This window comes from Brachycentrus maculatus, unplaced genomic scaffold, assembly GCF_059751285.1.
Source record: "Brachycentrus maculatus isolate JH-2025_06_01 unplaced genomic scaffold, ASM5975128v1 h1tg002218l, whole genome shotgun sequence".
In the NCBI taxonomy this organism is placed as follows: domain Eukaryota; kingdom Metazoa; phylum Arthropoda; class Insecta; order Trichoptera; family Brachycentridae; genus Brachycentrus; species Brachycentrus maculatus.
Window position 1 is genome coordinate 1 of NW_028282719.1, and position 26,963 is coordinate 26,963.

The window sequence follows — 26,963 nt, forward strand, 5'->3', positions numbered from 1 at the left end:
ATATATATATATATATATATATATATATATATATATATATATATATATATGTATGTATATATATATATTGATTAAAAAGTTTTTGAATGCAACGTTGCTAAAAATTTTCTAACATTTGATAAGTTTATCAGATAAAAGATTTTTAACAAACAAATATTAACATTTTATTTATATAGATATGTACATGCCTCGACCCTCGTATATCCAAGTTAAAAATTTAACAATCACTTCCGTTACCCACCAAAAAGAAAGTTCAAAGGGCGTTAGTGGGTTTAATAGAATATAAGAGAAGGTCCTGGAAAGAACGAGATATTAAAAACAATACGGTTTTTCATTGATAAAGTTTTCTTGGTTAAAATATTGATAAATTATTTAATTAACCTATTCCGAAAAGAAAGTGTAGCAATCCATTAGAGCTTTTATTTTTCTTATAGTTATTTAATAATTTTGAGAAGTTTTGTTGTCAATCATGGGTAGAATGGTAAATGTTACAAGTGTATAAAAAGATCACTTAAATCAGCCTATGAAGGGTCGTAAGCCCTGTTAATACCCAGACTTTCATATTCTTCATTATTTATGTTGAGATATAAATAAAAATCTAGATATAAAAACTTTTATGTGGAGTCAAACACAGAATTTGTGAATAAAAATTTATAGTATTTATTGATTCGGCATTAACTTTGTAGAATGACATGTTGATTTTTTATTAACAATTAAACACGTGAATATACCACTTGATGATTTTTATTATATAAACGACCATTTTCGAAAATCTATAGATGTTTTCATCTTCTGGTACAAATTAAAACATTTATTTTTACCAGAAGAAGAAAATATCTGTGAGTTTTCGAAAATAGTCGTATATATATAAATAAAACTTATCAAGTGGTATATTCAAGTGTTTATTTGTGGAATGACATATTGATTATTAAAAAAAAATCAAATGCTTGTAAAATACCACATACTGAGATTTATTTCATGAGGCACTACTAGTTTCGAGAACAGGTTATTCAACACTGATTAAAAATTTAAAAAGTTTATTCTTAAATCACCTTTCGATGAAAACAACTCTTGTTTTCAAAACTAAAAGTCTGAAATGAAATTAAAATCAATAAGTCTTTATTATACATAAGTTTAATTTTTAAAATGATCACTAAAGATTGAAACTCAATAAAAATATTGGGGCTGAATTATTGGCTACGAAATCTTAGTTCGTGGGTTAGAGTGCATAATTTGTATTCTACGTTACAGGCCAGTAACAGTGACAAACAACTCACTAGAATATTCAAACCATCTATCTTCGTTTCTGGTCTAGCGGTCCAACAAAGCATTCATTATTTCATCTGACCTTTTGTACTCTATTTCAATATTTCATCAGTATTCAAGTATTGAACATGGCAATACTAATTCACTAGGTACACCAATAGAATTACTCATAACAATTCCATGAAAGCTTGATTAATTCCTATATTCTGTTATCTTTACAGGTTTCAAACGGATCGAGTGTGACTCTTGCCTAATTTGGAAAAGAAGAAGAGAAACGAAGCACTTAGAAAAATGTGAGTTCAAATCTTCGAGAATATAAAGTGAAACCTAAATTGGGAACATTCTATGAAAGTTGGACCATCCGAGAGGGGAACATTGAATTTTTTATGTAGTGGTACGAACTGTACTCGTATAGTGTTATTCATGATCCAGTGAGAGCGAAATGAAAGGTCAAAAATACTCAACCCGAAAAAACCACTCTCCCATCCGGTTGAGGGTTTAATTCGAGATCGTTCATAATACCTAGGAAATTTATGAATATAAATTAATCGTTATTATCAAATATTCATCAAATATAAAAATCATGATGTCGTTTTCAACGCATTGCAAGCAAATCGTGGTATTAGTAATTTTATCCGTCGCGATCGGACATGTGTCCTGTCGGTCTTGGGCCAATCACCAAGATACCACTACTACTCCGCTCATACATACCACTACTACAGTGAGCCCCAAGGACTTTCATAATGATCCCCTCGTAGTGGAGACTAGCTCGGGTCTCGTGAGGGGCCACGCCAAGACAGTTCTCGGACGAGAAGTCCACGTATTCACCGGTATTCCGTTCGCCAAGCCGCCATTGGGCCCTCTGAGATTCCGGAAGCCCGTTCCCGTAGACCCGTGGCACGGCGTTCTGGACGCTACTAATCTACCTAACACGTGTTTCCAAGAACGTTACGAATACTTTCCAGGGTTCGAAGGAGAAGAAATGTGGAATCCCAACACTAATATATCCGAGGATTGCCTGTACCTGAACATATGGGTTCCTCAACGCCTCAGGATCAGACACCACCAAGACAAACCCTTGGCCGATTGGCCCAAAGTTCCCGTCCTAGTTTGGATCTACGGTGGCGGGTATATGAGCGGTACGGCCACGCTCGATATATACGACGCGGACATAATGGCCGCCACCAGTGACGTCATAGTCGCATCGATGCAATACAGGGTGGGATCGTTCGGCTTTTTATATTTGAATAAATATTTCTCGGAAAATAGCGAGGAGGCACCCGGAAACATGGGGCTCTGGGATCAGGCGCTGGCGATCGAGTGGATAAAGAAAAATGCCGCTGTCTTCGGCGGAGATCCCGATTTGATTACTCTGTTCGGAGAGTCGGCTGGAGGAGGCAGCGTGAGCTTGCATTTGATATCTCCTGTTACCAGAGGATTGGTGAGAAGAGGCATATTGCAATCGGGAACCATTAATGCTCCGTGGAGTTTCATGACTGGAGAGAAGGCCCAAGAAGTAGGAGGAACTTTAGTTGATGACTGCGGGTGTAACAGCACTCTTCTAGAAGAGAACCCGAGCGCCGTGATGGACTGCATGAGGGGTGTGGATGCCAAGACTATCTCGGTCCAGCAGTGGAACTCCTACACTGGTATTCTCGGATTTCCTTCTGCGCCGACCGTAGATGGAGTGTTCTTCCCGAAACATCCTGACGAGCTGCTGAAGGAAGGAGACTTCCAAGATACTGAGATACTGATTGGCAGCAACCAAGACGAGGGTGAGCAATTTTCTTTCACTTTAATTTAAATATATATTCAAATAAGAAAGTATCTATAATCATTTGTTTGATCTCGAAAGTAATGGAGTTCCGAATCTTATTGAAGTAAGAGATAAAGTTAAATTGATATAATTCATTTGATGTGTAAGGGGAAGATAAAACTGGGTTTTGTTTTTTCAAGCGAAAGATGTAAATTTTTCAATACCCTTATTTCTTATAATATGTTTACTCTGCAAGACTTCTTCGTGCTATTTATTTATTTATTTATTAAGTCAATATTATTTCTGACATTCTCCTTGTCATTCGTCGTTCACTTTGTGTAATACCACTTTAATAAACACTAATTCATGACTAACGGTTTCGAAACAATCATTCCATCATAAGGTCATTAATTTTTTTTTTACGGTCTGACATTTGTACAAAAATAAAACTTCGAAAGAGAGAAAAAAGACAAAAGTGGGCTTGAAATTCAATTAAGTTTTTTATTTATTATAAGTATGATGAATGATAAGAAGAGTGTTATATTACCATACCACAAAGTTAACAATGCTTTTAATATACAAAAAATATTTTTTCTTTTGAGATTTTTTGGCATTTTCATTTCTTGTTTGAATCTATCATATTTATTTTTCTAACATTTTTTATTATTATTTTCTCTTCTATTATTTCTCTACGAGAAAAATAATATAAAAAAGAAACGTTATACGAAGGAAACGTAAGTAAAATAAATATTTACAAAAAAGTAAGTAATATTTAATAAATAAACGTTCTTCATAGGGATCCACAAATGGGACAAACTATTTATAAGGTTATCAAAAGAAGAATTATAACGAAGAACATCATATATATTAAATTACCAAGTTTTTTTTGTGAGATCGATAAGAAGGCAAATGCGAAACAAATGAATTACTTTGTATTAGAAAAATTCACGTTTTTTTAAGTAGTTAATTTTTTTATTGAATATTATATTTGCTCAATGGAGTCCTGATTCCAACCCCAATGTATGAGAGTAAAGTATAGAGTTATCAAAAAAAGTTGAAAGCAGATTGAATGCGTTCAAAATGTGATCTCTAAGATAAATGTTCAAATGGTGATATAAAGAAAGAATGTAAGGATGAGATAAACATTATCGATAAAATTAAGTAAGGTGTCTTTAAATAGTATGGGGATTTGATTCGAATGAGTGAAGAAAGAACGGTCAAAAAAATGATAAAATTAATTATAATTATAATATGTTTGGTAATAGAAGCAGAGGTAAACCGTGGAAAACTTGGCATGGTCAAGTGTTTCCAATATTTGAAAGTGGTAAGGTTAGGAGTCGGAATAATCGGTGGGTATGTGTGAGGGGATGCATGAATGTGGAAGAACCGAATATGTTCGCGATGACAGATTGGGATGATATTCATTCTGCCTACCCCTATGGGAAGCGGCGTGATAGTTGGAAGTTATAGTTAGTTAATACATTCAAGAATCTGCAACGCTGGACTGATCACTTTGCTTTCATTTGATCAAGTAAACAACAACATTTTGGGTGTGTCCAAATACTTGTTCACAAAATACTTGTTCACAAAAAAATACTTGTTCACAAATCTCCAATTACAGGGGTTATTTTCATATTATTTTTTGACATCTCATCAAGATTAAGAAGAATATGGTAGTCTGGGCAATTATGGGGCTGATGACCGTCATAGGCTGGTTTAAGCGATCACTTTACACACATGAAATATTCACCAATTCTACCCATTATTGACAACCACACTACTCAAATTCTTGGAAGTTCTATGTACATGAACCAATTTTAAAACATTGTTCTTGAATCACTAGAACTTCATTAGAGACACCTATTGGTGAGATGGTCGTCAGCCCCGTAAATGTTGAGACTTCCATATTCTTCTTCATCTTTGATGAGATGTCAAAAAATAATAAGTAAACAACATATCTATCTAACACAATGCACTTTGCATCATTCACTAAGATTTGTATTCAGAATATGTTTTCTCGGAAATGAACCATATTCAATTTGAAATTTCAGGTACTTTAGCATTTGGTGAAAATGTGGATGAAAATATTCGGAAAATGCAAAATAGACGGAAATTCACAATTTCAGTTTTTCGCAACGAGGTCAATTGGTAATTTGGAAATATCAGTAGTGGGGCAATTTATTTTAGGAATGAAAGTGAATATTATGCTGATCGGTATTTTTTCCCGACTATTGACGTTTGAAATTTCAATGAAGACTTCCTGGTCGATGAGTAAATCCGTTTATGGAAAACCTAGAGTTCAAAATATGTACAATATATACGAGTATTTATTTTTTTCTTTTAGTAACGACCGTAGCCAATTTGTGCATAATGTATTACATGTTGTATACTTTATGATGAAATAACATGAAAAAATAATTTGTTTTCTCTTTTGAAGTGTATTATTGGTTCAAAAAGTACTTATCTAAACAAGGATGAGCATATTAAGAAAAAAAAATTATGCATTAGACTGAAGCATGCTATTATTTTTGCTTTATAGGTAGGAAGTGACATATGCCAGATATCGATATGGTCCGCGAATTCATTGTCTAGGTTTTTGTATTCGGCGTATAGGACTGTTGAATCCAGACACTGTCCGGCTGTTATTACAATAAAATATATTTCTCGTGTTTCTGGTTGGGGTGTAAATATTTATCATTTGCAATAACAAGGAACAGTCTTAAATATAATTTGAAATTTTGTATAAATTCATCAGATCAAATAGTTTCCTCCGATCACTCAATTTTATTATATTTAGTAAACAAAACTTTTGATTATAATGCAATTTTATAATTATTGGTATGAATATGTATGAATACGAAAATGTGTGAAAAACTTGAAGTGTGTTTAAGACTTGTAGGCATAGTATTTATATACATATTTGTAGTTAATTATTAACAATTGTACTAGGTGAAGACCGAATCCTGCTTTATAATGCCTATTATAATCAATTGCCCTTTCCAAGTGACAACAACACTTGATCTTCTTAGGCTTAAACATAATAAGTTTCAGCCTATTCTTACTTGCATTTTGAGTGTGTTCAAATTATTGTTCGGAAATCTCCACTTAGGAGTTATTTTTACATTTACCCACTCAATATTGATTTAGAAGAAAATGGAGGTCTGGATATTTACAGGGCTTATGAGCTGTCAAAAGCTGGTTGAATGATCACTTTACACACGTGTAACCACACTACTAAATTTTTACAACCACACAACAAAAATTTATGGAACTCATACATTTGTCATCAATCTCATGACGCTTCATCATTGAGTTCACAACAGCAATCTTTCGTAAAAAATATTTATTTTACAAATGAAGGAAAAAGCGTGTTTTTATTTGTTAGGAATTTCAGAGAAAGAAAATCCGTGTTCTTTTTACGGCGGTTTATTTTTTACAAAGTCAAAGGTTTACACGTGGGAATTACCTGAACGTAGATTACTTAAATGACAATTGTTTTAATAGTATGTACGTTTATACATACGATTGCCTTATGGATTGGGTGTACTCAGTACGCCTAATGGTTTAGTACATATTCGGAAATCAATACAGTATAGTAGCAGCTCAAGGTTGTATGGAAACTTGAAGGTTGTAGTACCGAGCTTTACTAATTCTAAAGTTGGCGGGGATTATGTTCTGCTTCTAGTACTATTCTTTTAAAACAAAAGTCTCTAAGTCATTTTTTAGTGTATCTAGATAATCCCGTATCATTATCAAACATTGTATATGATGCTAAGTCTAAATTTTAAAGCCGTACCCTAAGAAGGTTAAAAGATAAAAAAGTGGGGAACAAGCTGTTTCTTTGTTTTAACTGTGAAAAAATAGACAAAACAACATTACCTTTATTAAATATTTCTTCTTCCTCTTACTCCTCATTTCTGAGGGTTGTGACCCTTGTCGTAGCAATGATTGTTCTCCAGTTATCCCTTGACTGTGCTGCACGTAGAGCTCCAACCACCTAGGTGCCTGTTTATATAATATAAGCCTTAAATAACAATAAAAATAAAATAAAAATAAAACATAAAATTGTCGTAATAATGAAGAAATACTTATAATAAATAAATAGTAGTCGTTTATGCAAATTATTTTATTTTATTTTCATATTACTTATTTATTGAACGGCTTAAGCCTTTAACATAATGCATATATACAAAATTAAATATAAAAATACACCTATGAATACACTAATAGAGAAACAAAAAGTCTTCAACATAAAGTCACAATAAAGTAACAAATAGTAAACACTGGTAAATACACGTCTCCGGCACACACTATCAGCGAGCAACGAGAGAGAGAGTAATAACACTGCATCTATGGTATTTTTTGCATTGGCAAGACTTTTATCAGGGTAATTGATTTTTTTTAGAGTTTGCTAGTCATTAAATAGACAAAAATATCTCATATACTTACGAAGATATTCCAAAAAACAATAACACGAAAATTCATACACCTCAACATTTTGAAACTCTGAAAATTCATAATAATTGTAAATAATAATAAACCCAAAATTAATAATATAGTGATGACTTTAGCCAACCTCTATCGTCCATGTTCCATCTAATACAAAATTAGAAACAGCTTCTTTCCCACTTCCAATGTCCCAATACTACAACTCAAAAATTTAGACTTAGCATCACATACAATGTCTGATAATAAAGCGGAATGCATCAAAACACGTGTCACAACAGATTTAAATAAAATATAGTATTTAAATGGTAAAATTTAAATTGAAAATGGATAGATGTAAACCACATAGTGACTGCCGAATCAATAAATTTATCATGAGAATTGAAAATTAATTTAAATGGTAATATTTTTACGTTAATTTGATTGAAATTGATACGTTTAAAAGAAGTGAAATTATTTGATGAACTTAAGCTAGTTATTTTTCTCTTTACACAAAAAAAAACTTTTCTCGTGGTTTCACTTAAATCGTTTTTATCTTCAGTATAATTTAATCAATTTTCGTTTCTCTAGAAATCCACTCATAGTTTCAAAGAGCTTTTTCAAAAAGAAAATTTATCACCCGAGGTTAATCTAAAGCCCGGGAAATATGAAGAATATACTATAATATACACCAGAAAAGGTGCTAGGATTATGTTCAACGGATAAAAAAGACACCTTTTATACTTAGTCTTAGTTAACGGCGTGGTACTGTTAGTTTGTTTTCTCTACAAGGTGGTAAGAGCTGGAATTACGTAGATTACATTTAAGGGAGAGGAATTGTACAGAGAACCCGCCTTACGGTTTATTATTCTATTGCCACGCGAGGTAGTTTTGTTTCAGGTTTTCAGGATACGCTTCGCCGCAGGCTTTGTCAAGAACGTTTGCTGAAAACGTTTACGGTAGAATATATACGACAAACTCAGTGAATTCTCTTCAAGTGCAGCATTTCAGAGGAAGCAGTTTTACGAAATGAAATTTAAAGGAAGTTTTGTAAAAAAAAGGATTAATTATATTTTTGTTCATTCTATTAGACATTGGATTATGCATTCTACGCATAATGTGAATACAACATTTTGAGTGTCCATATACTTATACACATATTTGGATCAATAAATCTCTCACCAATCTCTCACCAGTCTCTAGTGAAGCGAAGCGAATGTGATCACTCCTGCGCTTCAGGAACCAGTCCAGGATAATATTAAATAAATGTTAGAGTGTAAAATCACTAATATATTTATTTTTATCCCCCCTGGAATCGAATCCGAGATATCCAGCACGGTAGCTAAACATGCTAACTATTGCGCCACAGAGGCAGATAAAATATCAACAACAACAAAATAAAACATTAACTGTATATGTTAATTAGTTTTGTTAACTTTGTGGTATGGTAATATATGTAACACTCTCCTTATCATTCATCGTTTACTTCGTAGAATACCACTTAAATGAGGAGTAGGAACAGAATTTAATTAAGAAGAAGAATATTTTTACGTAATATAAATAAAAACGCTAATTTGTTCATAATCGTGATTCTCCTTAAGTTATTGACATTTTTTTTTTAAATTTTAACAAAAAATTGCGTCAAATACACTTGTATTTTTCTTAGAACAAGAGTGATAAGATACGTTTTACCTGCAACAGGCATGGTTTTATTTTAGACAACCTTTTTTACCGCAATGGCAGCGCCATCTGTTGATAGTAACAGCTACACATGTGATAATAAACATTGATCACAGTGGAAAGAGTACTTCGGAAAATTTTTATTTTTTTCAAAATTTTGTGTTATCAATTATTTCAATGCATTTTTGTTTGAAAAATTTAAAATATTTTCATAGATTTATTATCTTCATTTTCATAGATAATATAAGCATGAAATTAAATTTATAAGAAATATGAGTTTTTATTTTTATTTCCCTTCATATTCATTTAACCAGACTGATCCACATAAACGCGTGGCCGGATACAGCTAGTATTATTTTAAAATCTTTGTACTTTACATTCGAAGACAAGATTAATCTCGTTTTAGCAATTCATTGCCCTAGGTAGGTAGTCCGTTCTTCTATACCAAGAAATGATGAAGCTTTCTATTATGTTTTATATAATACATCAAAGAAACCTTTGTGCAGAAGTTTTCTTAGAATGTGATTAATCAAAATTTGAAAATGATTTTACCTGCTTGGTATGAGTTAATTAAATCTATTCACAACAATTTGAGTGTGTCTAAATATTTAAATACTTTCTGCACTTAGTAAAGATGTCTCTAGACGTGTTTTTTCCCAGCAGTGAGAAAATACCGAGAAGTTCCTGATTGGATCACACTAGTTGATTCCTTTTTTCCCAACACAGATTGAAATAAAATATATTATTCAACTAGAAGACACGAATGATAGATGTGCGAATAGTGAAATAAGGAAGAAATGCAAAGCTGAGATAAGCATTATCGATAAAATTAAGAAAGGTATGTTGAGATGCTTTGGTCATGTAGAATGAATGAGTGAGGAAAGAACGGTGAAAAAAAATTATGAGGCGAATTTTATTGGGAAAAGAAGCAGAGGAAGACCGAGAAAAACATGGCACGATCAGGTATGCCAAATACTTGAAAATGGTCAGGTTAGGAGTCGTAACAATCGGCGGGTATGTATGAGGAGATGCATGAACGTGGAAGAGGCTAAGAATGTTTGCAAGGACAGAGTGGTGTGGCGCCCTATTCTCTCTGCCTACCCATGCGGAGAAGCGGCGTGATGTGTAGTTAGTTAGTTAGTTAACTAGAAGACACAATAATCCACAAAATGATCTTTAATATAATTAATTGTAAATTTTTTAAAATAATTGTATTTTTAAAGGAATAAACCACAAACCGTCTATTTTAGATGCTTGTAGGATAGGTAAGATAGTAAGGATAGGGAAGGTAAATGTGAAAAACATCACTAACACCCAGACCATTTGAAAATAAATCTTTCTTGAATTCATTTTGCACGTGCCTTGCAAGTCGTATTAAAAAGAATCTATAAAGAAATAGTATGCGGATGACTATTTTCAATTCAAGCATCAATATTATATAGGTAAGGGTGGTTGTCAATTATGGGAAATGCAACTCTTTTTAATAGATTTATATTATCCACTGACACTTCGTGATGGAATTGCATTTTTAGTATATTATTAGATTAAAACCAATATTATTAGCTTTTCCACTTTATTTTTATTTGACCAGCGACCGGGTTTCGTCGTTACCGACATCATCAGACTGGTGGGAGGCTATACATATTGTTATGTTATATATAAAACAAGGCAGGAGTTGATAACCATGATTTGATATAATTTTATTGAGAAATTAATTTAATTTGATTTACTTAATTATGTTAATAATTAATTGGTTTACTAAAAGAAATTAAATTAATTTGATACTTAAATTCACTCAAATTAAATTGATTTCTCAATAAAATTATATCAAATCATGGTTATCAACTCCTGTCTTGTTTTATATACAACATAACAATTTGTATAGCCTCCCACCAGTCTGATGATGTCGGTAACGACGAAACTCGGTCGCTGGTCAAATAAAAATTAAGTGGTAAAGCTAAAAATATTGGTTTTAATCTAATAATATATTATAAATGTAACACGTCTATAACGTGATCAATCAAGCAAACCAATGACAAGTCTTCAGCCTTGTAAAACACTCAGACTTTAACTTGGTTAACATAGGTTTCTCCACTTAGGAGTTACTCTTATATTTTGACATCTCAACATCGATAAAGAAGAATACGGAAGTCTGGGTATTTACATGCCTAACGACCTGTCATGGGCTGGTTTAGATGATCACTTTAAACACAAGTAATATTCACCATTCTGCCTATGATTAGCATTCACAACACACATTTTTTTGGAACTCATATCAAACTCACCCATGAAGCAAAGTGTGAATTATATAATATGCATGAGTTCCAAAAAATTCAGTAGTGTAGTTGTCAATCATGAGTAGAATGGTGAAAATTTCATGTGGAAAAAGTGATCATTTAAACCAGATAATGAAAAGTTGTCCACTCTGTTAATTCCCAGACTTCCAAATTATTTTCATTAATTGATTCGGCAGTCACTTTGTGGTAAAATCTATCCATTTTTAATTAATGTTTTACTTAGTAAATACCAATATTTCTTATAATCTACTGTGACACGTGTTTCGATGCATTCTGCATCATTTTCATACGGTGTTAATTATGAGGCAAATGCAATTGGAAAAAGGAGCAGAGGAAGACCAAGAAAAACTTGGCACAATCAGGTATGCCAAATACTTGAAAGCGGTCAGTCAAGAGTCGAAACAATCGGCGGGTATATATGAGGAGATGCATGAACGTGGAAGAGGTGCAAAGACAGAGAGATGTGGCGTTCTATTCACTCTGCCTACCCCTGCGGGGAAGCGGCGTGATGGTAAGTTAGTAAGTTAGTTAAAATAAGATAGAATTACTAGACGCACCAACAAGTGCATTTGTCAGAAGTTACACTTGGATGGCTTGACTCTGGTCAATGACGGTTTCTTCAGCTCTTTGAACACTTTCTCTTTACAATAAGGATAGCCTGAAACGACTGGTTGTCATTGGTAGCCTGGAGGGAGAGAGAGAGATGAAGATCCCCACACACGATGGACAGCAGCAGAAACCTCGTAGGTTGGAGCGCTACGTGCAGCGCGGTCAAGGGATAACTCGAGAACAATTGTTGTTACGACAAGGGTCACGACCCTCAGCAATGAAGAGTATGGCGATGAAGAAGAAGACAGAGTTTATACTCAACCCTTTCTGGAAAGCATAGCCAGTAACTGATTTTAGAAATTACAATTTGTGAGTCGCGTTTTATCGCTCTACTTAATTAAGGTAACAGATATATTAAGTATCAGAACGATGCGTTGAAAAAAAACCCTAATATCGATTCGCAAAAACGACAAATTAATTTACATTTGACTATTGATGTTGTTGCCTTAAATGTACCGTGGAAATAATTACAATCTATTGAAATGCCAAACTGTATAAAGTTACACAAATACGCTTTAAAGTGTGTGTACAGATTTGTAAATATTGTACGCGACGCCGGCGGCAAAACGCCGCCTAGTAACACAGTAATTCGTTTAACCTCGTTTATACGAAGTTGTGATCGCGTAGGTGGAAACATAGTACGCCGTAGTACACCCTATATAGCGCACCGTATCTAATGTCTACGTAACATAAACTTTATACCTAGTAATACAGGTATGTTTGTAGATATTGTGCGAACATTTGAATATGTGAATATACTACGTTTGTGTGTATTTGTTTGGGTAAGGTTGAAATATATTTTATATATTAAAAGCATTGATAACTGTGTGGTATGGTTGAGTTAGGTTATATTACAAACGGTTGGGTTAGGTTTAGTTAGGTTAGGTACTGCACTATATCTAATGTATACGTATGGACAAATTTACAGGTACTAGTATATGTATGTTTATACGTATTGAATAAACATTTGAATATGAGAATAAACTTGCGTATTTGTTTGGTTAAGGTTGAGTTAGGTTATAATACATAAGGTTTGGTTAGGTTAGGTAGTGCACCATTTCTAATGAATAGGTACGCGAACATTTGAATATGAGAATATAGTACGTTCGCGTGTATGTCTTTAGGTAAGGTTAGATTATACCATATAAGGTTTGGTAAGGTAAAGAAGCGCAACATATCTAATGTAAACGTGATGATAAGGTACGTTTTTAAGTGTGTCCAAGTTTTTTATCACAAATTCTGGATTTTACTAGAATTGAGTTAGCAAGAACGAAGTTACTTGTTTTAAGGAATTTTTTTCCATGATGTCTCAACATTAGTAGAGAATAATATGGAATTCTAGATATTTTTACATATTCACATGATGAACTCAATAAATTTGATTAAATTTGAAGTGTGGTTGTCAATCATGGGTAATTGGTGAATGTTTAAGTTGTATAAAGTGATCACTAAACCAGTCTTTGACAGGTCATAACGCCTGTGAATACCCAGCATTCCATATTTTTCTTAATCTTTGTTGAGATTTCGAAATGTAAATATAACTCTTAAGTGCAGAAATCCTAGGTTTGTGGACAAGTATTTGGACGCACTCAAAATGTTGTGAATCAAAAAATGGTCTTATACTTGTGTTTTATTTTTGCACCATGATATTCCATAAAATGCAAAATCAATACACTTTTTTACTAACATAAATTGTATACACTTAAAAAAAATTTAAACATACATATTTAAAAAAAAAGCAGAGACCCACCAAGCTACTATATGTGTCTAGTCAGTAGAGTTCTTTTTGCATACATTTTTTATTGTTTTAAACCATTTTAACCTAATATACACACAAAAAAGAGAGAAAAATTATGAATATAAACTATTTTACAATTTTCATAAAATAAACTTTTGATCACTTACCCATTCCTTTATTTTGCCTTTGTTCCATATTTTATTTTGACCACTCACATCCGTCGGCAACAAATTAAAAATATTCGGAACGAATTATTGCAGTGATCGACTCCCATATTTATTGTTAATTCTTGGGACGCTCAAACCTTCGTTGCGTGTAAATTGTGTCAATACAATTACGCGGTGAATACGTATTTATCTCCCATAAAAGGTTATTAGATAAACAGTTACAATAGTCAATTAAAGAAGTCATTTGCAAGCAAATGAACCAAACGTAGTCATGAATATGTACCGTAATCGCAGAAGTTCTCTCGAATATCCGCGAGAATGCAACAATAGTGCCTATTAGAACTTTATCAATTATAAGCGAAGAGAAAAATTGAAAACTGAATTAAGGGAAATTGCTTTCTGAAGATCGTTCCACGAGTTTCCACAATTCCACGGAATGGTACTGTTCAACTCTAACTCGGCTTCAGAAAAGATTAAGAGTTTTAACAAAATGTGTTTTCTTAGTAAAGCGATAATTTTTATTGTGTTTCGCGAAAAGCGAGACAGCAAAATGAGAATTTCCTACAGCCAAATGAAATATTACATTTCGATTTTAATCGCTTTTGTTTTTATCGATCAAACTTATATTTTGATTCATACTGATTTTTATGCATGTAGATCGATGATACTTTTTTTGTATATATCTACAGAAGGGTAATTAATTATGAGTATTTCAATGTTTTAGAATTTAGTATATTAACCCCGATGATGACAAGGTTCTTGTCGAAACCGGTTGGATAAAGTGTACTAATAAAAAAGTGGTTAAAACAAAGTTGTTTTATTTTATAAATTTTTCAAAATGTGCCACGAAGTATCTGCGAAAAACATTCAAGAAATAAATTTTGTTTTCGTGTGTTACGTATTTTATTTTATTTTTAGATATATATGTTATCGGAAATTTTTAATTTTGAAATCGTACTTCAATTCTTTAATAATCCTATCGGTTTTCAGCAAAATATAAATTTGAGAAAGGTAATTAATGGAAAAAATCGCCACAACTGTAGAAAAGTAGTTTCAAATTTAAAAAAGTTGCAAAAGGAAGAAGATGAAAGAGTGAGAACAAACAGGACGAATAATACATAACGTACTATCCAATTTCTTTGATCAATATTTATTTGTCATCAAATCCGATACATAAATCATATTTGACATTTCTCCAGCGGCATAAGAGTGCCAAATTTCACTCTGAGCTAACTTTTCTTCCCGATTTCCCTTGTTGGAATACATCAACTCGGCTTTAGTTCACATCATGTGTAGACGCTTTTCAATAAAGCAAACGTGGATCAGTAAATTCGATACATAAACATTTCACGGTGCGATGTACTAGACATTTCACCGTACGAATACGCCTTGAGGCTTCGCTACTCGCTCGTGACCGAACTTTACCGAAGTAGGCCGAAGTTGCCTCGGAACATCTGCGGTCACGTAGATACGCGATACTACGGGGATAGCCACATAATATTATATTGCCCCTTTATTTTTTACAGTTCTCGTACTCCACGTGAATTCGAAAACAATACTACGTACATCGATATTCAATATCCACTGATATTAAAAAATGGAAAGAAAATATTAGTATTTAATTTATATTTGAGACACTAACTTTGTGATTTTACATTTTATAATTAAAATGCAACAATGTTTTAAAATCACTTTAAGTGTATTGATTTTGAAACAAAGTTACATTTAAATTATAAAATATTTATACATTTTGGTAACTAAACGTTTTTAAAATTAAAATAAACCCCAATCCGCACTCCAATGATGCAAAGGGCACTGCGTCATATAAACGCAGTGTTATCTTGATCGTTTACACATTAAGGAAAGGTGATCAGCCCTCCGCTTCAGGTACCAGTCCAGGGTAATAATATTGAATAAATATTACAGTGAAAAAATCACTAATATTTATTTTACTCCCCTTGGGAATCGAACCCGGGACCTTCAGAACGGTAGCCGAGCGTGCTGACCATTACACTACGGAGGCGGACAAAAACTAAACGTAGATAAAAAAAATAACCATCACTCTGTCTTTGCAAAATTTCTTCACCTCTTTCACATTCATGCTTCTCCTCATCCATACATTTCAACCTAACGTTTTTGACATACCTGATTATGCCAAGTTTTACTCGGTCATCCTCAGCTCCTTTTCCAAATTCATTTTCCAAATGCATTTTGACTGCATTCAGTCTAATTTCATCCTTCTTTTGCCAACTCCATGCTTCATTTTCATACAAAAGAGTTGGAACCAGGACTCGCGTACTGCCATCTCAACGTAGATGACAAAAAGTACATATATAATGTCAAATAAAAAATCTGGGTATTAATAGGACTTATGACCTGTCATAGCCTGGTTATGTGATCACTTAAGGTACGTAAGCCCTTAATGCCCAGACTTCAAAAGATGATGAAAAGTCAAAAATGTAAAGTAGAACACTGAACAACTGTGATTTCATTAAATGATACAGTTTTTAACAACCTTATCAATCGAACATATGTAGTATGGAGTTAAATAAATAAATAAAAATTCAATGCTGTAAACATTTTTTTCGTTTTCAAAAATATAAACATATTTCATGATAGGGATTGTATTTAAATATTACAACGACATTAATATACCAATATTGATAATTTAATAATGATGGTTGGAGAAAACGAAGGAGACGTTAGTCACGCTCAAATTATATTATAAAAGACATGATTCTTTTAAGCAAAATGACAATAATGCAAAAGTTATTTATTCTTCTATCACGAAATATCTCAGAACCAAGCATTCAATAAATTTTGAATTAAAAATTTAATGAAATTTCATCACATTTAAGTTGTGTACTAACATTTCTTGGTGAAACTGCATTTTATATAATAAAACAATAAAATAGTTTTATTTTATTTGATCTGTCATCGGATTTTATCGTTGTCAACATTGTCAGACTGGGAGGTTAGATAACATTCTCTATTATGTATACAAGGTAGGGGTTAAAAACTGATTGATTTTACACATTATTTTAAGAAAATCAAACTTAATTTAGTTAATTTAAGTGGTTTAATTTAAAAATAATTACATTTAAGTTGTGGTAAGGGTTTAAAGTATGATTTTATTCTAGAAATGGATTTTCGTATATAAATTACAAATAAAGTCAATTGAAACTCGGTCACTGATCAAATCAAATAAATGCAGAAAAAAAATAAAGTTGTTATTTTTTAAATTGAAAATGTTTTTTTGTTGTTGATAATGTATTGTTTATACCATATGAACCTTTTACACAGATTTATTTTTTATTTTTTATTTTTATTTATTTATTGGAAAACCAACTGAATATTCACAAAAATAACAAAACTTCATAAAATTTAAAAAGAGAAAATTCCAACGAAAGGTTAACACTTAATTAATCTAAAAATGAAAAAAAACAGTCATGTACATTAAAGTATAACTATATAATAAACTTTCATGAAAAGTTTTTATCAAATAATAGAAAATTTCTTTATTACTCAATTAGACATTAACAATCTTTCTCTTAAACGTATAAAAAAAAACATTATTGATGTCTATTTCACTAAGTATTACATTGTACATATCGCAGGCTCGATTTAAAAATAAATTTTGGTAGAACTCGGTGTACATTTCAGGGATTTTAAATAAAGTTTTGTTTCTAGTCTGTGCTCCCGGGACTCTAAAATTGAAAAGTGATAAAAGGTCTGGGCAATCTACAAAATTATTTTAATTTATACTCTTATCAGTTATTCCGTATCTAATGTACGATCTGATTAATTATCATTTAGAATGATACGGTGGTTCTAAAAATCATCATATAAAACATTTTTATATGGAAATTTACTCTCGATAAAAAATATAGTAATTATAGCAATATATTTTTTCTTCCAGGTACATACTTCATCTTGTACGATTTCATCGACTACTTTGAAAAAGATGGACCAAGCTTTCTGCAGAGGGATAAATTTTTGGATATTGTTGACACAATTTTCAAAAACATGTCGAGGCTAAGGAGGGATGCTATAGTTTTCCAGGTATATTTTCTATTTAAATATATTTTTATAAATCATTTAAATCCTAAATTCAATATAATTATTTAAAATTATTCACAAAAAAAATACTACGTTATAAGTATTCTAGGTAAAGGAGATAAAAAAAACTTATTGCACAATATCAAAGCATATTATATATATGAAGCATAGAAATGGAGTTGAACCTAGAGTGTTCGTCAGCATAGATCAACTATTAGTATGGAAGTCATAATGATATATGAAATTTCATTATTTTTATAATTAATTTAGTTGTACAAAATGATATTTCATGGTAAAATCATTTATAATTTTTTAAAAAGAATAAGTATTTTTTGAGATCTTATTTCAGTGCGAGATAGATTACTATGAGTACTAAATATATGTATATCTGATTATGTTTTTATCATTATTAGAGATTTCATTAAAGTTTTTAAAATTTCCATAATTTAATATTTTGATTTCAAAAAATAGATTTCTTATTGTATGTTATGCTTTCTTGTTTAATCCGACTAACTATTTGTAATTTTGGTCGAACGTCCTGAGTAATTTTGTTGCAGAAAGAAACAAATTATTTTACTAGTTTGATATTTTTACTATCTAGTCATCTAGTGCAATGTTTATATTTTTCTCAATATTATTCATATTTTAAGGTGAGTAGTTATATAGAGTAGTTATATAGAGTCGTTATAGAGTAGTTATATAGAGTCCGCATCCGTAGTGTAATGGTCAGCACGCTCGGCTACCGTTCTGGAGGTCCCGGGTTCGATTCCCAGGGGGGGTCAAATAAATATAAGTGATTTTTTCACTGTAATATTTACTCAATATTACCCTGGACTGGTACCTGAAGCGGAGGGCTGATCACCTTTCCTTCATGTGTAAACGATCAAGATAACTCTGCGATTATATTACGCAGAGCCCTATGCACCATTGGTGTGCGGATAAGGGTTTTATATTTTATATAGTTATATACTAATATTACGAACACTTTTGTAAAAATTGAAATAAGAAACGATGTTTATCCTTAATTTCTCTCTTCTTACGGCCATATACTTAATTTTTTCTTTGATTATTGTCATTTTGTTGTCAATAAACCTACTTAACCCTTCATTAAGTTTATTTTCAGTGTCTGCTATAACGCTCACTCCTTTCAAGAACGTCATAAATCCAAAATCGTCAATTTTCAGTTTTGCATGTTTTCGGAATGCCCAGAAAATGTACTATATCCCAGCAAAAAAGGCATGTTTTTAACTCAATATTTACCCGCTACAGGGCAGAAATTGTTGTTTTTGCATTTCGAAAAAAAGGTTTTGTTTAATAATTTTTTTAAATATACTAAATATTTTACAAATGGAAAAAAAACCTCCAGGTTTTACCTAAAAAGATGTGCTGTAAAGTAAAAAGTTCAATAAAAGGCTTGACATTTATTTTTAATTTTTTGTATTATATTTTTAAACTTTAAAAACGTTCTCCTGAAAAATCAAGTTTTTTGATTTATAACATTCTTGAAAGGAGTGAGTGCTTTGAGTTATAAAGGTCAGATTGTTAATACCCAAATGTCCTTTTACAAGTTTTTCGATTATTCTGCCTTGACTTACTTTATAACAGATCTTTATAATGTGGAATATACCAATCTTAAATTTAAAAACCTTTGTTGTATTAAAAATTTGCCAAAAGATTATTTCGTTACATGTTATTTCGTCATTTTCAATAATTGGATTTTCCATTGTATCTAATAAGCAATCTCGAATTCAAAGAAAAACTATGTCAAAGAACTTTTAACTTTATATTGAATTTGAGTATATATATTTTTCTTTATGAAAAAGTACTTTCGAGGCTCATTGAAAAATAAGAATACAATTATAATATCTCAGTGAACATTCAGATGTTTAGTAAAAAAAACCGTTTGTTCGGATTCGCACGAGTAAAATTAAAAAAACATTTTATAAAAAAAAAAACATCAAAAGTTTTAAATCATCTGATTAAAAAAAGTTATATGTACAAAATATTAGAGAGATCATGCGGAATACGTACCTTGTGAAAAAAAATATATCGGAAGGATGATACTATGAAAATCTAGTGTGATAATAGTATCTACCGTTAAAACCAGTGGCTCTCAAAGTAATTCTTCCAGTGAGTGCCTTCTTATGTCAAATACTAGTTTATGAAATATATTGGTATCTTCAAAATATTGACAGAAAAAAACATTTTAATACTTGTAGTATATTACTTATTGAAATCATCTATTTCATTTTAAAGCTACATTCGAAATTATGATAATGGATCTTTATTATTTTCTTCTTCTTACTATCATCCACACCCAACGATGCATAGGCCATTAACTCGTAAATAAGCAGCGTTATTTTAATCGTTTAATACATCAATGAACGGTGATCAGCCTTGCGCTTCAGGTATCAGACAAGGGTTACATCTAAAAATAACGCCAGAGTAAAAAACCGTGTTTTTTTACACTCTGAGAATCGAACCCGTTATCCAGCACGTTAGCTTAACACACTGATCACTAAATTATGGAGGTGGACGAAAAGATTATTTTACTTTTAATTTTTTATTTTACTTTTTAAACCTTCCGAACATCCATACAAATGTATATTTTAAGTGACAAGTTAAATTCTATACTTTTGTTTTTATTTATTTTTTGTTTTATGTTAGTATTTTGTATTTTTTGTATTTTATATTAACTTTTATTCTAGTTCAACTTCTTATAATATCTTATGTAGTCTTGCCAGTGCCTTTTACTATGACTTGAATTATATTGTATACCCACACACAGGCCATACCTTTGTGGGATATTTTTTGTTTATATGTATATTTTATAAAAAAAAATTGTATTTGTATTTATGTGATGTTGCATAATGCAAAAGAATTAAAAAAAGAAAGCAATGATTCGAACAACCTCAAAGTATTTTTGACACTTTTTTTCAATTATTTGCTTGAAAATTGTTTCAGTATACAGACTGGGAGGAGATATCCGATGGTTACCTTAACCAGAAGATGATTGCTGACGTTGTGGGAGACTACTTTTTCATCTGCCCAACAAACCACTTTGCAGAAGTCATGTCCAAGGCTGGATTAAGGGTGTACTACTACTTCTTCACCCACGTAAGTAAAAAAAAAAAAAATAACATTGTAAATGGATTTATTAAAATGTTTGATTCATTTCTGTTCTTGTATATAATATTGACCAACTTTAGTAATATTTTGAATTTAGGGTTTTATTCAAGAACAATCATTCATAGGTATATGTAAAATGTATAAAGTGACTGACACTGTTCAAATGCGATTATATTTTTACAAGTTCTCGTAAATACATATTTCGGTTGCTATAAATTTTGTTTTAAAAAAATATTTTTCGTAACAGTTTTAGAGCTACATTTTAAGTGAAAAATAATTTAGTTTTGTTATTAAAATCCTGCGTTTTCAAGGAATTCCTTAAAGTATCAACTTCTTAAATTACTGTTTTTTAAATGTTTTAAAAGTGCCTTCTACGACTATGCAAACATTAGGGACCAAATCAAAATGTGTCAAATGCGACAAATTCGACTAGGAAAACTGAAGTTGCACTTAAATAAAAATTATCTTTTGCCTTGAATTTTATTAATCAATTTTCTAATTAAAAAAAAAACTATGTATCATATAATATCATGGCGAAGCACCTTGCAGTAGTATTTCACGAAAATGGCGCTATACAAATAACCGAAAATATTTTTTGTTAAATATGAACTTTCTTAAACAATTTTGATAGCACTTTATTCTTATGACTCAAACACGTCTTTATTAAGTGAGAATGGATATAATTCATAATGAAATATTTATTAAAATATTTTAATTATTTCAAGTCTTTGACTAATATGAGTCCAGCAAATAGAGTATTTTTCATGAATTTTGGGACAACTGTATGTACATATTTACACAAAATATTTTTTTTTGTAGAATCTTCACACATTATATATATTTATTTAATACATGAAATATCTACGTAAACATGTTTTTCTTACAATTTTTCACTCAGTTAAAAATATTTTCAATATATTCTTCTTTAGCCGTGTCTTAAATATATGTAGGCCTCTTCTGTAATCATCCATTTTTTAACAGTCTGTTCCTGCTTGCAGTCAGTTTTAACCCCCCACAGAAGCTTAATCCTCGAACTATATCTTTTGAGGTCTTCCGACGCATTTTTTTTATTATTTTAAGCAATTTAAACGATCCACAAATAAATTTTGCAGTTTGTTCCTAACCCGAGATGGACTGTTTTTTGCTTATTTTTGTGTCTTAGTTGTAAAAGTCGAACAAAAGGTATAATTTCCTCCCAATTGTCGCTCAATTCGTTTGGCAACATTTATTGACAGTGAATAATGAAATAACACCCTTAGAAGTTTGCCTTCAGATCGTACATTGACATTAAACTCTCAAGATAGGACTGCGAGAAAATAAATATGTTTTCAGACAAAAGACACCCAGGAAACTTAATCTTTCTCTAAAAATAGATTTGCCTCACGGTTTTATTTCAAGCTTTCTTGAATTAATCGATCGCTTCTTGATTTTCATAAACACGAAATATTAAGTTTAGTGAATAAAGTTAAATAATGACGTAATATAAAATCAATTCGTCATTTTGATTATAAAGTGTTGTACTGAATTCTTATTATTGAAATATCTTGGTAAAAGTATTATAATTTATGAATTTGGTTACATTTTAAACTAGGATTAATTATTTATTTTATTTTTATTATATATCTTTATTCTAACCCCTGAGGTGAAGTGTGCAAGCCTTGAATGATTATATGATATATTTTAGGTGACGTGGACATGTGGAGCTAATGGATAATGAGAGAATGACTAAGAAAATATATTTGGCAAATGTGATCGGGAAAAAGACTTGGCATGATCAGATCAATCAGAACCATAAATATGGTGGTCTCAATAGTCTGCTTATTTTACTATATATATATATATATATATATATATATATATATATATATATATATATATATATATATATATATATATATATATTTATATATATATACATATATATATATATATATATATATATATATATATATATATATATATATATATATATATATATATATATATATATATATATATATATATATATATAATAGATTTATACTTCAAACAAAAGTTGTTCAAACATTTAAGTTCGTACTATTTACTAGGCTTTTGGGTCAAATAAATTACAAGCCTACTTTGGCGATTATTAATAATATACGTCCAAAGTCGTAAACGTGACATATTTCGGGTGAATAAATAAAAACCAGAAGTTTATAGCGTCTCGGTGCGTACGTGTAACGTTGTCCCCTAAACTGGATGCCACTTAGGGATTCTGGAGCTGAGATATCACCAAGGATGGTGTAGTATATTACAAGATAAGAGTGGAGATATGGTAAATTCCTCCAGATCTGATCTGGCCTACCCTTTGAGACTTGCGGGCTAACGTTTCATCACGAGGAAGCTGTATATTCACATTAGAGAAATTATTTATGTTCCCTCGACAGCATGTGCTGAGCTCAAATATTCTCTAGTCACAGATACCACGCTTCTGAATGCTCTTTCTTTATGAATAATGTATTTTAAACAATTTTCCCGGACATATATATTCAAATTACATCGTACATCCGATTCCTTGGTAGATACTGAGTTTTTTCAACTATTTCTGGAAGGAGTATATACGATTGGATTTTTAATGTATTCTTCACTGGGATATCCTGTGCCGATTTAAAAAAAGTATGAACTTCAACTTCCTATATCTTGTACCTTAGCAAAGTGCATGCAAAAACGTGTTTTTTTACGAATTGGTATAAATCCAAATAAATTTATCCTTTTGCGACATCATCTCACACATTCGGCCTTTAAGCAGTTATGCGTTTGAGATATGTATAAAGCCAAAGTTGTGGTTATGGTCCTGTTGTTAGTTTTGCGGACTTATGAGTTTCTGGGTTCGAACTCACTCTACCACATTTTGATACTTTGATATTTTTAATAATGAGCCGCTTAGGCTCACAGAATTAGGATGAAATTGGAATCCTGGTTCACAAATATGGCTTTTCCATTTGGTGAATGTTTTTATGTTGACATTATACCTTTTTGTGAATAAAATATCAGATAAAATCAAAAGATTGGTAAAAAATTTGTTTTCAGTCATTTCCTCGCATGTGAAATAAATAACAAAAAAATGAAAACTGTTGTTGTCAATAATAGGTAGAATGGTAAATGCTACACATAGTGATCACTTAACCAGCCTATCACGGATCGTAAGCCCTTAAATACCCAGACATCCATATTCTTGCTTATCTATATTGAGATGTCCTAATCAAAATGATTTGAGTATAAATTTAATATTTAATTCCTTCGAGTTATATTCCTTTTCACATTGTTAATTAAATAAAAACAACTCATTCCATTTAATCAAATATTTTTTCTTATCTTTTTTATATAGTCAATATCGGGTTCACACTAAACGGTATTATCAAAGCAATAAAGAGAGGGAGAGAGATTTTTTAAGGTTGTTTCTAAAATTTCCTTTTTTCAATATAAAATGTTTATATTAATAAGATCAACTTTAATAAGCTTTCTAACGTATATTGTTTGCTGAAGCACCTTCCTAATTGTGTTTTGAATTGGAAGCTATGACTTTAAGAAGTCAAAGAATAATAACGATATTTACAAAGAAAATGCTACAATCTTCTCAAAGGAGAAACACAGATAAGTCAATTGAAAGAAAATCAGATTCGTATTTCATTATTAAAATCACGTGTCCCTTTTTATTATTTTAAAAACCATTAGATATTTCAATGAATCACTCCGCTTAAAATCCCTTTTTGTGATTTAAGTATTTAAGCAATAAAAAAATGTATTTGAGTAATCAAAACTCTTAAATATCCCTAATTCTTATTGCACGTTTTTCGATGCATTCCGCATCAGGTTCAAACACAGTATCAGTGTTTGAAAATGATTTGGATTTTAATGAAAGACGTGTTTTTAAGAAAAAGTGGTATATATCAAGTGTAATGAAAATTAGAATGGGTAGGTATTAATAACCACAGAGTAACAGCCGAATCAAATAAATAAATAATTTAAACTAATTAGGACACACACCTCTGTATCTTAATTCAGATTTCACCGTACTATGTAGGTAAATGCTTTGTTTTGTTTGTTGTTGTTGTTTTATTGTTTTCTTGTTTTCTTTAGCAACCATCCGAAATTCTTATTGTTTCTATTATTAAAATATCGACACTCAAGGAATACATTTATTGTATATTGATTTGATTTATTTTCAGTGAACAATTTATCAAATAACCCTTTTTATTATTTTCGTTATAGTAAAAAATAAGTATATTCATATGCTTACACTTTGAAATAAATAAATTGTTTTCTTTTTTATACAAATGAAGTTCTTTACAGACTTTTACCTCAAATTAGAGGTCAAATAGAAATTGTAATTAACTATACCTCATTTTAAATATAAACTATACTTGGTGAATGCCTATCGATTTCAAGTAATATTTCAATTTAAAATAAGTAAACACCATAAATACTATAAAGTAATAAATAACAGAAAATGAGTGCAATAAATTGAACGATATAACTCTTATTCGGTTAAGGTAAAAAATGTTTTTTTGAAATATTTTTTACCTTAACCGATATATATATATATATATATATATATATATATATATATATATATATATATATTTATATATATATATATATATATATATATATATATATATATATATATATATATATATATATATATATATATATATATATATATATATATATATATATATATATATATATAAATATATATATATTTATAAATATATATATATATATATATATATATATATATATATATATATATATATATATATATATATATATATATATATATAAATATATTATATATATATATATATATATATATATATATATATATATATATATATTTATATATATAAATATATATATATATATATATATATATATATATATATATATATATATATATATATATATATATATATATATATATATATATATATATATTATATATATATATATATATATATATATATTATATATATATATATATATATATATATATATATATATATATATATATATATATATATATATATATATATATATATATATATATATATATATATATATATATATATATATATATATATAAATATATATATAATGAAAAATTGTTTCAAATGTCAAAATGCTCATTTTTATTATTTATTGATTCGGCATTGACTTTGTGGAATGACATGATTATTCAATTAAAATTAAACACTTGACTATACCACTTTAATGAGTTTTATTTATATTTACGACTAGTTTCGAAAACGACAGATGTTTATATATATATATATATATATATATATATATATATATATATATATATATATATATATATATATATATATATATATATAAATATATATATATTTATAAATATATATATATATATATATATATATATATATATATATATATATATATATATATATATATATATATATATATATATATATATATATATATATATTTATATATATATATATATATATATATATATATATATATATATATATATATATATATATATATATATATATATATATATATATATATATATTATATATATATATATATATATATATATATATATTATATATATATATATATATATATATATATATATATATATATATATATATATTATATATATATATATATATATATATATATATATATATATATATATATATATATATATATATATATATATATATATATATATATATATATATATATATATATATATAATATATATATATATATATATATATATATATATTATATATATATATATATATATATATATATATATATATATATATATATAT

At 29.6% G+C, this 26,963-nt stretch overlaps 1 protein-coding gene across 1 annotated transcript; it reads left to right on the forward strand.

Moving 5' to 3' along the window:
- Nucleotides 1-1,547: 1,547 nt before the first annotated feature.
- LOC148298304 (acetylcholinesterase-like) lies at nt 1,548-21,114 on the forward strand (the record flags this gene model as incomplete). Its single annotated transcript, XM_088276982.1, has 3 exons — nt 1,548-3,041; nt 17,858-18,000; nt 20,962-21,114. Coding segments are annotated over exons 1-3 (1,488 nt in total), but the record flags the coding sequence as incomplete, so codon positions are not given.
- Nucleotides 21,115-26,963: the final 5,849 nt, after the last annotated feature.